Below are 17,370 nucleotides of genomic sequence, written 5' to 3'. Positions count from 1 at the left end.
AACCTATAGCTATGCACTTACACCTCCTGAAAACTCACGGACAGAGAGAGACACTGGGCCATATGGGAGGAGGCCTTTTGCTGTCCAGTGGGCATTATTCACCTGGCGCCACCTCCTGGAAGGGAGCAGTGTAGCTTTTGAAGTGTGGACAGGGGGAACTTCCTGGCCGTTGCCTTCTTGTGGATGGCCCAGTACAAGAGCAGTCGGGAGGAGGTAGTTTATGGAATCATGGGGAATAAAATCCAATTGTTAGGAAAGATCCCAATTACTATCTTAAGGAAAAGACTCACTATTAAAAATTAATGGAGGATATTTGATCCTGGATGGACCAGAAACAATGACTGTGGTAATTTATAGCAGACCAGAAACCATTGTGGACTTTCTTTGTGTGAAATATAATAAATAGACTGTTAACAGAGGGTTTTGAAGTTTAACTTAAGTTGTTGGTTTTACCTATTAACTATGTTTCATATAGTAGATAAGAGGTCAGGCTAACTGGATTGGGTAAATATTATTCTAGAAATTTATAAATTGTGTGTCTGCTTTGCAAAGGAGGGGGCATATATCCTTGAGGTATATTTATCAGTATTCAATTTAGGGGGAACAATTTGTGTATATGTCTGTTTTGTTTTTTATTTTATGCACTCTTTTTGTGCAGTCTTGTTAAATTGTGTTTTGTTTTCTGTATTTTTTAGCTTGTATTTTAATGTTTTAAATAAAAATATTTTTTTTAAAAAATATTTCTAGGTCAGTCTAATTAACCAAAATGATTGGCAAAAAAACCTTATAAAAATCCCAACAATATGCTACAGAAATTATTAAGTACTACAATATGTACAAAAGCATTGCTAGAATTGGTGTGTCCTGAGATTGTTTTAAAAAGTGCAAGTATCTGTAAAAAGACCTTTTTGTTTTTAAATCAGCACAATAAATCTCTCTGAAAATATCAAAGATAAAATTTTCTGTGATAACTTCATTCCAGTTTGATTCTCATATATGTTTGGATGAAATTCATATTGGTTCCTTTGATTTGCTTTTTCCATTTATGATAATTAAAAATTTAACATACTTTCAGATTGCTGAAACAACAATCTCCAAAATCAATGTCATCATCCCCATTCTCTTCTCCACCTCCCCATCATTTGGTTTCCCCACCACTGCATTATAGATTGTTACACAAAAGTCAGTGACCAACACATCATAGCACATTAGCTAACAATGGAAACATTTATTGACATCACATCATGGGTAAAATAACTTTACCTGAACAAAGCTGAGAAGGAAAATTAGTATTTATAATAAGCCCCAAAAGAAAAGAAATAATGACACAATGCAAGGAAGATTAACACTATTCCTTGAATGTTTCATATTTTTATTGATAACTAACTGCAACCAGTTTGAAGCATGGCATCCAAAACTGTATCTACCAAAGCCTCAGTGGTTAAAAATATTTCCCAAATGCTACCCAGCTTGTAAATTATATATCACTTTTCTATTCTGCCATGTTTTCTGTCATAGATCAAAATGTTTTGAATCATATGGTTTTCCTTGCTTTGAATTCCATCCAGCAGCAGTAATCTGTATGTGCTCATAATCTAATCGCTCAGCAAAGATTTTCCATGCCATTCTAGCTATAGAGTCAATTCCATTTCTGCATGCAAAAATCTTATATCCATGGCCCATGTCACTCTATTAAAATTGTTCAATTTTACCATACTGTTTCTGCAAATGTACTAAGGCTTTAGTGGCATCGTTTCTACAGAAGAAATAAATGCTTTCAATGATTTAGATCAATGATATCTGAATGGAAATATGACTGGAAAATGGGATCCATAAACAAACCCAACTCTAGGATTTTAACACCTGTTTTATAGTAATGAACACGAAACATCAGAACAGAATACATCCTGATGCATGGATCATTGACCACTGACAACCCAATCCTTCATGCTGCACCCAAGTGGTAGGATTCATTTCCCTAAATGCCATCAGCCTGCTCTGATTTACCACGATCATCCAATCTTCTCCCCATTCATACCCTTATTCCCTTAATTTTCTGGATTGAAGGAAGCCTCTTTTGTAAATAGTCCTATGAATGTAACATGCATCTGGACACTCCAGTCCTCCAACCTGCATCCTGCCAATCTATTCATGCAATCGAGGCCAAATCCATTTCATTCCCACACCTCTGTCCATATGGCCCTGTTGTAGCATGAGGGAATCGTGGGAGGGTGCAGCACAATCTCTCCTACCTGTTTATTGGTGTATTTCTGAGGGTTGGTACGGTAGCTGTAGTCTGAATATTGTTCCGAGCCTGTAGAATTGCTGTCCCCAGTGCCCACAAATGTATTGGTTGCTGGGAGGTCCTGTACTACCTGATGCTTCTTGGAGGCAGATGGTGATTGGGGTTGCAGTTGAATGGAAGGCAAAGGTGAATTGGAACGGTAATGCCGGCCCAAGTCAGGGCTTCCAGGTGGATAATTAAGAGGCAGATGGATGCGGGGACTGTCACTTACAGAATCATTCATAAGGTTGAATTTAAGTGATTTCTGCAGACCTGTTTCTTCTTCATCCTCAGTTGGTTTGGGTGGTTTAGTGGATTTGCTTTTTTTCACTTTGCCTTTAGCTTTGTTCCCTTTGCTACTTTGTTTGGGAGCATACAGATCCTTAGTTTCCTTTTTGCCAGCTTGATAACCACTTTTGGCCTCCTTTTGACGGCAATAGCGTACCAGCACAACAAGCAAAATTATCAAGGTGACAGCCACTATGCCTGCAATGACTCCAAACAAAATATTACTGCGCTGCTTGTTGCGCTCATACTCTGGGTCACCAGCAATGTCAATGTCAATAGGTGTGTCCAAACTGTGTCCTACTAGAGTCTCTAACAGTGTCCGGTTAGCCAATGTTTCATTCACATAGAAATGAATTAATGCTGTGCCATGGTGAGAAGGTTTCCCTTTGTCATTTACATGTACAACCAAGCGGTGAAGTCCATGATGCTTGCGGAGAATCTCTTTTTCTAGTGTGATATTTCCACTTACAGATGAAATCTTAAAGAGTTCAAAGGGGTTTCCCCCAGCAATTCTAAATAGTAATTCAGCATTGATCCCAGAATCAATGTCTTCAGCTCCAACACTCATAACCTGTTGCCCAGGACTAGTATTAGGCAGAATATGTTTATAGGAAGCATTGGATGGAGATATAATTACAGGAGCATTGTCATTCTCATCTAATACATTGATTGTCACCCCCACATAAGCAGATCTAGGTGGCTCTCCCCCGTCTACAGCTTTAAGCCGGAAAGTGTAAGTACTCTGTCGTTCACGATCAAAAGATATACTGGAGAGAATGGTTCCAGTACCATTTTGGATGACAAAGTCACCATTGTCCTGTTCCACTGAGAGTTGAATGACAGCATTATCTCCTTTGTCTGCATCAATAACAGTCACCATGCCCACTGGACTCAGCGGCGGCATGTTTTCCATGACAGAAAAATTGTAGCCACTGAGCATGAATTTTGGATCATTATCATTGCGATCCATGACATTGATGGCAATTGAGGCAGTTCCTTTGCGGCTAGGACTACCCTTGTCAGTTGCAACTACTAAGAATTCATAGCGTTCTTGTTGTTCCCGGTCCAGCACATTTTTTACACGGATTTCACCAGAATCTGGATCAATTGAGAAGGTGTCTTTTGATAAAGATTCTCCAGCAAGGGAGTAGACCAGTTTAGCATTAGATCCACTATCTGCATCAGTAGCACTCACTTCTACCACCAAGTCATTTGGTGAATTATTCTCAGGAAATGTCACCTCTGTTGAGCTCTGGCTGAACACTGGATCATTGTCATTGACATCCATCACCTGCACTTTTAGGGAATTAGTGCTTGACAGGGGTGGATTACCTGAATCCACAGCTACAATCTCAATGGTATACTCTTTCACTGCTTCATAATCCAACGGTGTAGTGGTCTGTAGAAAGTATTTCTTTTTGCTATCGCTGCCAGTATCACTGGCTTGTCGCAGCTGAAAAGGTACATCACCAGCCACTACACAGGTTACAACAGCATTTTCACCTTCATCCCGATCAGACACCTGTACCAAAGCCACCGGTGTCTCAACTGGTACATCTTCCGAAATATTGGCAATGCCATCCTGATGAGTCACCAAACCAATACCACGAATTTCAATTGATGGAGCATTATCATTCATATCCCTGACATTGATCACTACCTGGGCACGGGCAGTTTTGGGGTTAGCTCCCTTGTCCTTAGCCAACACTGAGAACTTGAGCACATTAATATCTTCACGATCAACAGGACCTTGTACTGTGATGAGTCCAGTGGCTCTGTCTAAGCGTAGCAGCCGATGAATTACATCTGAAGCCTGATGGAAGGAATAATCAATCTCGGCATTGGCACCCTGATCAGAATCATTGGCTTTCACCTGAAATGAAAAAAAGAATCTAATTAGATAATGCTTCAGTGCTTTCAAGTTTTGGGTGCTACTTTCAGAGAATTTAAAATATTATGACCTAATTACAGTTAAACAGCAGTAAACATTATTAAATAAATGATTACAGCATATTACACTTACAATGAATTTTTGTCCTGATCCCACTCCCTTTTTGGGGGGAAGGGGAGAATTTCGTACTTCACTACTATATAATGTAAAGTGCAGAATTGGGCAACCACATAGACAATATATTTCAATAACTTCTGCAAACGATGTCTACAAAACATCAAAGAACCCCTACTTGTTTTTTACTACTGAGTTGGTTGGCAAAAAATGCTGGTTTTCCATTATGGCAAAAATAGAGAGCAATCTTTAACTGATTCATGGGGAAGAAACAAAGCTTCCTTCTTCCCTTTAAGAAAGTGCAGCCCATGATCCAGCATCCTTCTTAAAATGTGCAGCTCCTGATCTCCACTCAACAATCAAAGCAGCATTTAGAACTGAAAAGGTTGTCCATCTCTGCTACTGCATGACATTTAAAATTAAGTAAACCTCACTAATTTCAGGAACACCAGGGCATTAGATCTGTTGTTTACAGATCACCCATACAAGTTATAATTAATGAGTGAACATAAAGATGGGATTTCAATATAGAGCAGTTTGACAAGGGATTTTTGATTCCCTCATTTGAATAATACAAACAAAAAAGGGATACTTAACCTGTGACTGATTCGTCTAATGATCACCTAAAATTTACACATATAAGTTATGTACCTAAATGAACTCAGTGTCGACTGGCGACTACTCGGAGGAGAGCCTTCTCTGTGGCTGCTCCGACCCTCTGGAACGAACTCCCCGTGGAGATTCGAACCCTCACCACCCTCCAGGCCTTCCACAAAGCCCTTAAAACCTGGCTGTTCCGACAGGCCTGGGGCTAAAGAACTGTTGCCCCCGTCTCGAATTGGTATGACTGTTGTGTTTTAATTATGTATTGTTGTTTATGTCGTTTTAAATTCTTGTTTGTATCCCCCTTCCCTAGTTGAGTTGTGAGCCGCCCTGAGTCCCCTTCGGGGGGAAAGGGCGGCATATAAATAAAATCAACATCAACAACAACAAAGAACATTCAAATTATACATGTATTAAATGTAAATTATGTGAACTATTAGAGGAAAAAGTAAAGGGTCTAGAGGCAACTCTAACCAAACTCCAACCTACACAAGAAAGCTATGCCCCATTTGAATCTAATAATGAACAAGTAACTGCAACTGGACTTGACCCTGCTGATAAACCCTTGGAGGAAGACAAATGGAGGTATGTCACACCTAGAAGGAAACACAATAATCAAAGAAAGAAGCAGCACACATCTAACAAACCCTTGCTGCCCAATCCAACCCTATCTGAAGCAGCCCTGTTAAAACTGAGGAACCGATTTCTCTCCCTAGTTGAAAATACTCAGACCCACAAACTCCTCCTCAAAGAAAACATGCAAAAACACTTAGAAAAGAGACATCATCAAATATCCCTAAAAATATCACATCAACAAACACATCTAAGATAAACAGAAAAGCACCCAAGGCTACACCCCCTAAAAAAGGAAAGTGAGTGTTGGTGATAGATTTTATTCTCAAAGGAACAGAACCAGCCATCTGCAGACCAGACATACAAACTAGGGAATTATGCTGTCTCCCTGGAGCAAAAATCAAAGATGTGGCTGAGAATCTAACCAAAATAATAAATTCTACAGATTACTACCCTTTTGTACTACTACTTGTATGAATGACACTACTACTTGTATGAATGACACAAAAAAGGACTTAAAAACAATATTGAGTGATTATGAGCAGCTAGGCAAGAAAATTAAGTAGTTAGGTGCAGAACTAATTTTTTCATCTGTACTGCTAACGAAAGGTCAAATTCCGGTAAGAGAACAAAGAATTCAGTGAACCTGTGGCTAAAGGGTTGATATTGCCAGAAAACCTTTGAATTCCTGGATCATGGTCTGCACTACTTTCATGATGGGCTTTTGGCATCTGAAAAGCTGGGAAAATGTTTTCAGAAAACGACTGGCTCAACTTATCAGGAGGGCTTTAAACTAAAATTGGGAGGAGGGGATGACCAATCTCTGGGACTAAATTCCCAGAGCAAAACCCCCTAGAAAACAAGTCAAATAATGAGGTAAGGAGTGATAGGAAGAAAGACAAACTCAAATACCAAATAGGAGACACAGGAAGCATACCCAGAGCCAGACATAAAGACCTCAAGTGCCTAGGTACAAATGCAAAGTTTAGGGAACAAACAGGATGAACTTGAATACATGAAGGTAGATATGATATAGATGGAATTACAGAAACTTGGTGGGACAAAACCCATGACTTGAACATACTGATGGAAGGATACAAACTGTTTAAAAAAACTCAGATCCCATAAAAGGGGAGATGGAGTTGCACTGTAAGCAAGGATCATTACACTGCTACATAAATGGACAAAACCCAAGATGAAAACATCCTAGAATGCATATGGGTCAATATAAAAGAAAAAAATGACATTGCCATATGTGTATACTATAGGCCAAGGAACGGCTCCAGTACCACAAGTGCACACCCAGCCAAAAGTGGAAAGAAGAGAACCCCACAGAAGCCACCCAAAAAAGGTAATCTAGCCCACCAACCTGATAAAGCCTCTTCCCAACCGGAAGAGATGGAGAAGTCACCAAATGGGGAAACCCCTCCAAATTCTGAGGAGGAAGACAGCAGCGAAGATGACCTGATGGTAAATACAGCTATCTGCCCTTTTGCCATCAAAGCCAAACTTACAGTGCCCGAAACGGGGGTAGAAGAGGAAGTAGAGGCAATCAATGACACAGGCTGCACTCAGTGCTTAATTACCATGTCCATTGTCGAGAATTAGGCAAATGGACAAAGCCATTAGCCCATCCTATCTGTTTTGAGCAAGTCAATGGGATGCTAATCGGAGGAATCCTGGCCAAGCTAATCACCGAGTGAGATTGCAAATATGAACTCCTCTGATTCATTATTGCACCAAAGATGAATGAATCAATCATCCTGGGCCTTAAGTGGCTAGACAAATGGGCATCCAGCATAAAGTGGGAGGATGGATAACGAAAGTTGACCATAGGCCTCAGCCTGTTACCACCTATGAAGCCGGAGGCCACTCATGGACAATCGAACCCCGCAAGGCAGACAATTCAGAACCTGCCACTCCGGCAGCAGAGGCTAAACTCCAAGGTCTCTGGCAAATGCCAAAAGAATATCGGGACTTGGAAGGGGTTTTAATGAAGAAGACTATAATTATCTTCCCCCTCATCGACTCACAGACTGTGCAATAGAGTTCGTGCCTGGGGTCAAACTACCAAAGCATAAGATGACCCCTAAAGAAATGACAGAACTAAGGAAATACATTGATACCAATTTGGAACAGGGCTTCATCCAACCAGCAAAACCCAAGGTAGCCGCTCCTGTTCGCTTTAAGGAGAAGAAAAATGGGGAGGTGGGACTGTGTATTGACTTCTGGGGTATCAATGCGTGGAGTACACCTACCCCGTTCTCCTCATGCACATGTTGAACAATCTAGCCAAAGGACAGGTATTCACCAAACTGGTGAATACACATTTGTGAGGGGGATGAGTAGAAGATTGCTTTCAATTGCCCACTTGGTAGCTTCCAATTCAAAGTCATGCCATTAGGATTACAAGGGGCCCCTGCTGTCTTCATGCAGTTCATTAATGAAGTGCTGCATGAGCACTTTTACAAGGGCTCATTTACCTTGATGACATCCTCATCTTTTCTGAGGAACAGCGCTAGAACAGCGATGGCGAACCTTTTTTGGCTTGCGTGCCATAAGTAGGGGGAGCTTAGGGGGGTCATGTGCAGGCGTGCCAAACCCATAATGCAATGCGCGACCCCCCCCCCCAGCGTGCATGCACGCACTACAGGTGCTCCCATTTTTTCCATGCTTTTTTCGCCCTCCCCAGGCTCCAGAGGCTTTATAGGACCCTGGGGAAGGCGAAAACAGCCTCCCCTGCCCCCCGGAGGCTTCAGGGACCTTCAGGAAGCTTTTCTGAAGCCTCTGAAGCAGTCAAAACGACCCTCTGAGCAAACCGGAAGTGACTTCCGGTTTGCTCGGAGAGTCGCTTTGAGTGCTCCAAAGGCTTCAGGGACCTTCAGGAGGCTTCACTGAAACCTCTGGAGCAGTCAAAACGACCCTCCAAGCAAACAGGAAGTCACTTAATTAATCCAGTAACAATTCAGCTCAATCTACCTAGGATACTAGGGAAAATACACCAGGTAGCTTGTGGTAGCCCACTGAAAGCTGCGATTTCCAGGTAGCCCACTGAAAGCTGCGATTGGGTCCAGTTTAAGACCTCTGACCCAATCACCCCCTCCTCCTATAATAATACAAGAAGAAACACATTATGAAGAAAAAATATATTAGACTCTAGATCAGTGTTTTTCAACCACTGTGCCGCGGCACACTAGTGTGCCGTGACATAGTGTAAGGTGTGCCGTGGGAAAAACACCCACTATATAGTCAATATAGGCACAGTTAAATTTTTTTAACATTTTCTAATGGTGGTGTGCCTCGTGATTTTTTTCATGAAAAAAAGTGTGCCTTTGCACAGAAAAGGTTGAAAAACACTGCTCTAGATTATATAGAGGTCATTTGCAATATTTAGTCCTTTGTCTGAAACTACATGGATGAAAAGTTGGAACATGAATAAATTAGTAAAACAACTCCATGACAAATTTCCAGATAAGCCAAAGGGTCCCCCTGGGAAGGGGGAAAGGTGGTTAGTTAGCAGATATTAAGCCCCTGCACTATTCTTTTACAGGACATACTTTTTCTCTGAGAAGAGGCCGCCTGTCAGGCCTGCAGCCATCTTTTCTTGTGGATCTTAGGCTGGCCACACTTTCTATTAATCTATTATGCATTTTCTATTGTGGGAAAAAGGGAGGGGGGATTGTACGGAGTTAGATGCTATGTAGCCATAACAAAATTGTATGACCTGCGTGAAACACTTGAGAAGACAGAAGGGATGACAAAGGACACTACAGTTAGTTCTGAAAATGAAATCCTTATAAAGTGTGGAATTCTGGACTTCCTGGCTGATGTCGGAGCAGTGCAGTTATAGCAAGTGGAGCTCCATGAAGCTCAGCTGATTTCTGCCTGTCTGGAGACTCTTCAGAACCAAAAATCACCTTGTAGGGGTGATAAAGATAGGAAGGGCTCCCCATAGATCACAAGTGGACAGCAGCCCACTTTTCTGGATCAGGGGAAATCGTTTTGACAGGCGAAGAAGAAAACAGCCATTAACGGCTGAACTAGACCTGTGACAGCTGGAACAAAGAAAGCCAGAGAAAAGCAGAAACAGTGTACTGGATCTGGGTAAGGATTACCTAATTTCTACCCAGAATTGTTAAGTTCCCTTAAAAGTATTATAAAGAAGAAAGGTGGCTACAGAGAGCGGAAAGGAGGGAATTCCCTCCTCCAAAGGAAAACGGTGAGTTAAAGTTTTGAGCTGATTACACATCTGATGGAACAGAAAGAGAAGCAAATGGAAATCTAATTTTAAAAAGGATAGCAAAAGATTGAACTGGGCATTTTCCCCTATGATTCCAACTAAAATAAGTGAAAGTTTTCCTTCTCCTTCTTGAAAAATACAGTGTGGAAAGGGAGAAAAAAGAGTAAGGGTGACACTTACTGGACAAAGTTAGTATATAAAAGAAATATTTGGAAGAAACTAAATATTGTGGAACAGATTGGACCAGATTATTTTATTTTGAGAACTGTTACATCTGATGTTTAGAAACAGATTGAAGACAGAGTTTATTTAGGAAATTAACATGGGAAAAGCAAGTTAAGTTGCAGTTGTAGAGAAGAACTCCTTTTGAATCTTTGTGGATTACAAATACTATTGAATAACTGAAGGATTAAATTGAAAGATAAACATTATTTTGAGAATGTGGGAAGAAGACTTTGGGTTTGAGTTTGGCATTTTGGAATATTGGAATATTAAAGACTGGGGATGCAGTGGACCTAGTAGATTACAAATAGTATTTAATAGGAGAAAAGACAGTATGAAAACATTCTTAAGGACAAATATCCCCCCCCTTCTACTCTTTGACCTTTATAAAGAAGAGACTGTGTGGATTGATTTTAGATTGACCTTATGGACTATAGGAATATTATTGGACTGGTGGATTATTAGTGGACTATTGGAACAAGCAGGCCTTGTGGATTATAAACTCAATTGACATAGACAATTGAATTAGAGGGAATTGGAGTTGAGATAGGGTCTTTTTAAAAAAAAAATACATGTGATATTGAAGTGCTGGGGTGACGATTTGTGGTTAGCCTTGGCTGATAGCATTTGGCAGTTAGTAGGGTGGGTGTATTTGTTGCTAGTCTATTAGCAGTCAAGACAAGCACCTCAAATCTAACTAAAATAGAGAAGAAGGCATCTTCCACACCACCATAGGCCTCCTCGAGTCCATCTAATTAGAGATCAATAGAGAGTATGCTATAGCTGGAAAAATCAAATATATTCCAAAAGGAAATGCGAACAATGTTTCATCATAGCAGGAGTTGCTGCAGGAGGCCATGACAAAAGAATCATGAGATAAAGAAAGATATATGAGAAGTGAGAAATGATGGAAGAGATGAAAGAAAAAATTCAAAATACAGATGAAAAACTTGAAAGCTTTCAGCAATAATAACAAAAAATGAATGAAGAATTCAGAAAATGGAGGAGAAATCAGAACAGAGAAAAAAATTTGATGACATAAATTAGATTATCACAAGCAAATAAAGAACTAGAAAATACTGTGATAATGTTAGAATCAGTAAAAATAGCTCATTATCTCAGATTTCAGACTATACTAAATGTCAATGTGTAAAGCATTTCCATGACTACTATCAACTCGAGAAGGGAGAATTCCATGCGTACTTTTGGCCATAGTCAAGTCTCATATTCTTGCAGCTGGCATGTGAATGTGCATGTCCATAACCTGCTGTAACATCTTGTTGATGAATGTGATTTATGACTTCAGGCAGAGGGGAGGGAACACAGGAGTAAAGTTCAGACGCCACTGAGTTAAATATAATTTCAGCTCCACAGAAGGTCATGCCAAGATGTTGATCCCACTAAATGAATGTTTTTTTAAAAAAAACTTTGTCTCGAGGCTCGTAAACTAATTAGGTCATCTCTTGGGAACTTCACAGAGAGCCGAAACTGACTTTAAAAATCTATCAAGATTTCTGGGCTTCCTGAACCGGGCTCTCCAGTCACTTCCCGATATTTGGGGTGCTTGGAGGGAAAATCAGGCAACCATGGCAGAAGGTGGATTATCGGAAGAAAGCCTGATTTCAGCTGGAGGAGTTCAGCCAGCCCTCGACATCAGGGCTCCAGACTTTCAACCTGCGATGCCTTTCCCAGTGGCAGAAGCAAGAAAGGATGAATATTGATGGAAATTAGCCACTAAAGCAGCTGAAGTTGAGTTTCCTTACCCCAATTCCCAGATAAAGGGAAGGGTCTCGAGTGAACGAGCAAGGGTGGACTGGATATGGGACTGGGCACAAGTCAGGCTTCCAAAGCCCCAGATGGAATCCCTGGGGAGTACAATAGAGCAACTGAGGGACGAGTTTGACCGGGCCACCCTTCATGATGAGAGGCCATCATGCTGCCCAAAAGAGAAGGGAGGGACATCTGATCCTGTTGAAGGGAGGAGACGCAGACTGGAGCACAGCCCCCCTCCCCCACCCAATAGAAAGAAGAGCCCAAAACGGCAACCAGTGCCTCTCCCATGCAGCAGACAGCCTGCCAAGAGCAGGCAACCCCCTTCCCTCTCCAAACTAGAGGTGAAGGTGACCAGCCATATCAGGTGCAAGCATACAGAGGCTGACAGGAGGTTGGAGGAGTAGGGCTGAATGACCTACCCCAATTCAGGGGAAAGTTTGACAGGGACTCAGATCAGCTAGCTCTATTCCTTGATTCAGCTGATATCCACCTAGAACGCTATGGGCACCTCTACCCATCCCCCAGGGCCATGGTGAATACCATCACAGAGGGGCTAGAGGGAGAAGCAAGAGAATGGTTAGCAGCCCTCCACAAGAGGAGAGCCCCCCAACTGCAAGACATAGTTGACTTCCTGCAACTGCTAGAGGCCAGATTTGAGGAGGTGGAGGAGGACCCATATGCAGAAGAGGAATTCAGCAACCTAAAGCAAAGGGGCCGCCCCATCAAAGAGCACATCCGTAAATTTAGGAGGATCATAGGAAGGCTACCCCTTTTACCAGAGCGGCTGCTGGTGCATTTTTTCAGAACAAGCAAATTGCCCAGGTAACCGCATACTGCGACATCCCAAATCGACTCTCTGAGTGGTTCTGAGTAGCAACAAAAGTCAACAACAGGTTGTGCGCCAACGACATGAGAAAGCAACCGGACACAAAAGGGAGAAGTCAACTTGACCTAAAACCACCCAGCCGACGGGGAACCACAGCACCACAGCAGACCCTGAGACCAGCCCTCCCTTGAAGTCCGCTGAAATGCTACAGATGTGGGGGGATGGGCCGCTGCATGCCCAACTCCAGCCACAAAACCAAGGCCAGACCTACTGCCCAGGGCCCAACCAGAACAAGGCCCCAAACAGGCCATCAATGCATCCCAAAAAGCCCTTAAGGCTGCAGAAGCCCCTTCCCCCTAGGGCGAAGTGAAGGCAGCCAGATGTCAATGTGTAAAGCGTTTCCATGACTACTATCAACTAGAGAAGGGAGAATTCCATGCATACTTTTGACCAGAGTCAAGTCTCATATTCTTGCAGCTAACATGTGAATGTGCATGTCCACAACCTGCTATAACATCTTGTTGGTGAATGTGATTTATGACTTCAGGCAGAGGGGAGGGGACACAGGGGTAAAGTTCAGACACCATTAAGTGAAATTTAGTTGCGGCTCCACAGAAAGTCATGCCAAGATGTTGATCCTAATAAATGAATGGTTTTTTTTAAACTTTGTCTTGAGGCTCATAAATTAATTAGGCTATCTTTTGGGAACTTTACACTAGAGGAGAAAGGGAAAGATTTACCAGACATATTGAAACAATTGTTGGCAAAGGCACTAAGGACTGATAAGCGGGATATGGAGGTAGAGCTTGATGAAATCTTTAGAATACACACAAACTACGTGGAGACACAACTTTCCAAGAGAAGTACATGTGAGACTTAGGAAAAAATCGATGAGACGAAATACTTAGCAAGACAAGAGCTATTGCAATACAAGGGGAAACAACTGGTAGTCTTGAAGCAGGTCCCTAGGAGAGTAAGAGACCTATGGAAACAATACTACTTTCTCACTACAATGCTGATCAAATATAACGTAAACGTTAGATGGCTGATACCTGAAGAAATATTAGTTACCTGGCATGAAAAAAGATACAGACTGGATTCATTTGACAAGACCATGGAATTTTATGACCGCCACTTCAATAGAGAAGAGAGCCAGGAAGTGAGGAGAGAATTGGAATATAAAGGACAGGAAGTGTCAATCACAGAAGAAAAGTCTACACAACAAGATGAAAGCGAAGCTGAGAAAAAAGAACAAGCAGAGCAAGAACAAGGAGTAAGGAGTAAGAACAAAGGAACAGAGAGAAATAAAAACTACCAGGGCATAAGACCTATATACAAGTGAAACAATGCAAAAACAAACAAAAATGTTATCAGTTAACATAAATAGACTAAACTCCCCTATGAAAAAAAAATCCACAAAATTAGAAAAATTAAGGTTAAATATAAACTAAGGAGGAGCCAATGTTGCGATGAGACGACATGCAATCTTAATGCTCTTAGATAGCTGTTGATACTTTTGCCACTGGGTGGTCCAAACGGACCTAAACCGTCCCGCAGAGATGGTGAATAGGAATAAGTCTTGCTGATCTCAGGGACATCGCAAAGTCCCTAATCAATACAAGAGAAGTTCTTCAAGCCAGCGACAAAAAATCCAGCCATTAGGCTGATGAAGTTGGGCGGCTCCAAAACGGAAGGATATGGAAAGATAAAGTGTTTCCAGCTGGTGAGGAATTTTTACCGTTTTAAAAAGAGACTGCCTATAAAAAACTTAAAATTAATTTAAATTGGAGAACGGAAGAAATAAGTGGCGGAATTAAGTTTGGAATGGTTTTGGACAGTGGGTTATCTTACTTTTTAAATGCTATCTTCATGGATGGAATTTATGCAGCCTTTTAAAATGAATGGATTAAGTTTTCTTCTACTTTTTTTCTTTTATTATTCTTTGTAACCTATGGACTAAAATTCTCCTCTTTCATTACTGTGGATGTTCTTCTAACTCATCGGAATCGGAAATACAAAAAAGATACAAAAAGAAACAAAAAAATTTGCAACAATAACACTGCTACTTGGAGGCTGGAGGTTTGTGTATTGGAAATGAAACACTCTTACTTTTCTAACTGATTATCTTGGCTTGGCACTCCAAGGTCTCACTGCTTGTTTATAGAGAGTGATAAGAAGAAAAGCATACAGATGTCCCTTTGAAATATATCTTTAACCAGAGAAAAGTGAAAATAAAACGTTATTGTGAATCTATGCTTAATCTTGTTAACCTTCCAAGCTAGAGCAGCAGTGTTTGTTAGCTATAGATAATGGCACAATTTCAACAGCAGAAAGAAACTTTAAGTCTGCAAAAGATATTCTCAGAGATACAGAAATTATCAAACACATATGAGAGGGATAGAGAAAAAGTTGGAAGACGTAGAGCATCTAACACCAAAATATGATGAAGAAGTTGGAGATGTTTATCAAGTGGAAAAAGTGGCGGTTAAAATCCTAAAAATTGAAGAATATAAAGAAATTAAATTTGCTGATATTTATGGTGATTGGTTTGTCTCTGAAAATGGAAAGACTGGAATACTGAAAGGGAAATTAAATGGAGGCAAAATCTACCCCAGATGGCAAGATACAGAAGAAGAAAAAACAAAAGAATTTATGGATTTAAAAAGAGAAATTTTATTAACAATATCATTGATAACACTACTGACAATCAAAGATAAGCTGATTAAGGAAACAGAAGGAGGGCATCGAAATTATGTGAGAGATTTTACAAGCAAGGAGTTGCTAAGAGGAGTCCATACAGAGTTGATTAAGGAGATGATTAGAGGACTGACACCACAAATGGCAGAAGATATGAGACTGTTTTGCTACTGGAAAGATACAGGTTGATAGAGGGAAGTGTATAATTTACAACTAGTTAAACTTAGTGAAATTTAGTGACAATATAGTTAAATAAATAATTGATAATGATAATAATTTATACTATGTGTAGTGTTATGATAAGTAATAATTGGATATGAATAGGGAATGGTACCCATGAAAGGAAAATTAGAAATCCTTTTGGATTATATATAAAGGTTAATAAAAAGTTAGATACAGTTAAGTCTTGATTATTAGGGGGAAAATGTTATGATACAGGATATAGTTAAATAAAGGAGGGTTAATGATAACAACGTATATATAGGTATGGGTACAACATAAGGAAACTGGATGTAAATAGGACATAAGGATTTAGTGTCATTGGAGGATTTTAGAAATACTAAATGAAATACCAGTATATGGTTATGTCTAGCTAAACCTAGCGAAATTTAGTGATAATAGATATAGTTAAATAAATGATAATGATAATAATGTATATAATGTGTAGTGTTATGATGAGTAATAACTGGATATGAATATTGAATGGTATCCATGAAAGGAAGATTAGAAACCCTTTTAGATTATATATAAAGGTTAATAATAATAATTAAAAAAAGAATTAAGTTAGATTTAGTTAAGTCTTGATTACTAGGGGGGAAATGATATGATGCAGGATATAGTCAAATAAAGGAGGAATAATGATTGTATGTATGTATGTATGTATGTATGTATGTATGTATGTATAATATAAGGAAATGAGATGTAAATTGTAAACAGTGATTTGGAGAGGAGGATTAGAAAATTTTGTTATTAAATATAATGGATGGTTAGCTAGAATAGGATATAAGGATTCAGTGTTATTGGAGGATTTTAGAAATAGTAAATGAAATGCCAGTATGTAGTTATGTATTAAATCTTGGTATATTTTATGATGAAGGATGTTTAAACAATTATAGTCAAATGAAAATGGAGTTATGATGATAATAACATCTATAAATATCTGAGTTAAAATACTAGTTAATATGAATTATGTTTGTTGATTGTGGAAGAGATGCACGAAAGCCTTTTTGTAACCAACTGATACACTTTCTACAGTATGTAAAGAAGGATGTTTTGTGTTTGTTTTGAAAATTAAAAAAAAACATTAAAAAACAGATTAGATATAATTTCATTACAAGAAGTATATATTAAAAAACACTATAATAAATTATTGGAGTATCCTAAATTGGGGAAATTATTTTCCTCACTATCTCAACAAAAGAGAAGAGGGATGGCATTATATATTAAAGACATAATCAGTGCCAATCAAATTTTTACAGATGAAGAAGGGAGAATCTTGATGATAGAAGTGACATTAACCAAAAGCAGATACCGTATTTTCAGAGTATAAGACGCACCAGAGTATAAGACACACCAAGATTTTGAAGAGGTAAATTTAAAAAAAAATTTGCACTCTGCAGACTTCCCAAACCCTCTGAATGCCTCATTTTTTGTGAAAAACGGAGCATGCAGAGAGTTTAGGAGGCCTGCAAAGTGCTCCTGGAGGCCAAAAACAAGCAAAAAATAGCCCATTTTTCGCAAAAATGGGCCTGTTTTTTTTGCCAAAAATAGGGCATGGATAGCCTTTAGGAGCCTTGTAGAATGCTCCTCGTGACTGGGCAAAAATGAGCAAAAAATGGCCCATTTTTCACTTGTTTTTG

General features: G+C 39.8%; 1 protein-coding gene across 2 annotated transcripts in view; it reads right to left on the bottom strand.

Annotated features, from left to right (window-relative positions):
- Nucleotides 1-17,370, bottom strand: part of PCDH1 (protocadherin 1) — a 179,832-nt gene that overhangs the window by 82,883 nt on the left and 79,579 nt on the right. For both annotated transcript variants that reach the window (XM_087721830.1, XM_087721829.1), the window contains exon 3: nucleotides 2,253-4,445. In XM_087721830.1, coding sequence (XP_087577956.1) covers nucleotides 2,253-4,445 — 2,193 coding nt within the window. The remainder of the gene's footprint in view (nucleotides 1-2,252; nucleotides 4,446-17,370) is intronic.

The sequence above is a fragment of the Thamnophis sirtalis genome, unplaced genomic scaffold (assembly GCF_051295495.1).
Source record: "Thamnophis sirtalis isolate CommonGarterSnake01/CBP01778 unplaced genomic scaffold, rThaSir2_p1.2 scaffold_8, whole genome shotgun sequence".
NCBI classification, from domain to species: Eukaryota; Metazoa; Chordata; class Lepidosauria; order Squamata; family Natricidae; genus Thamnophis; species Thamnophis sirtalis.
Note: the sequence above shows the minus strand (reverse complement) of the source record. Positions and strands in the feature narration are given on the sequence as shown.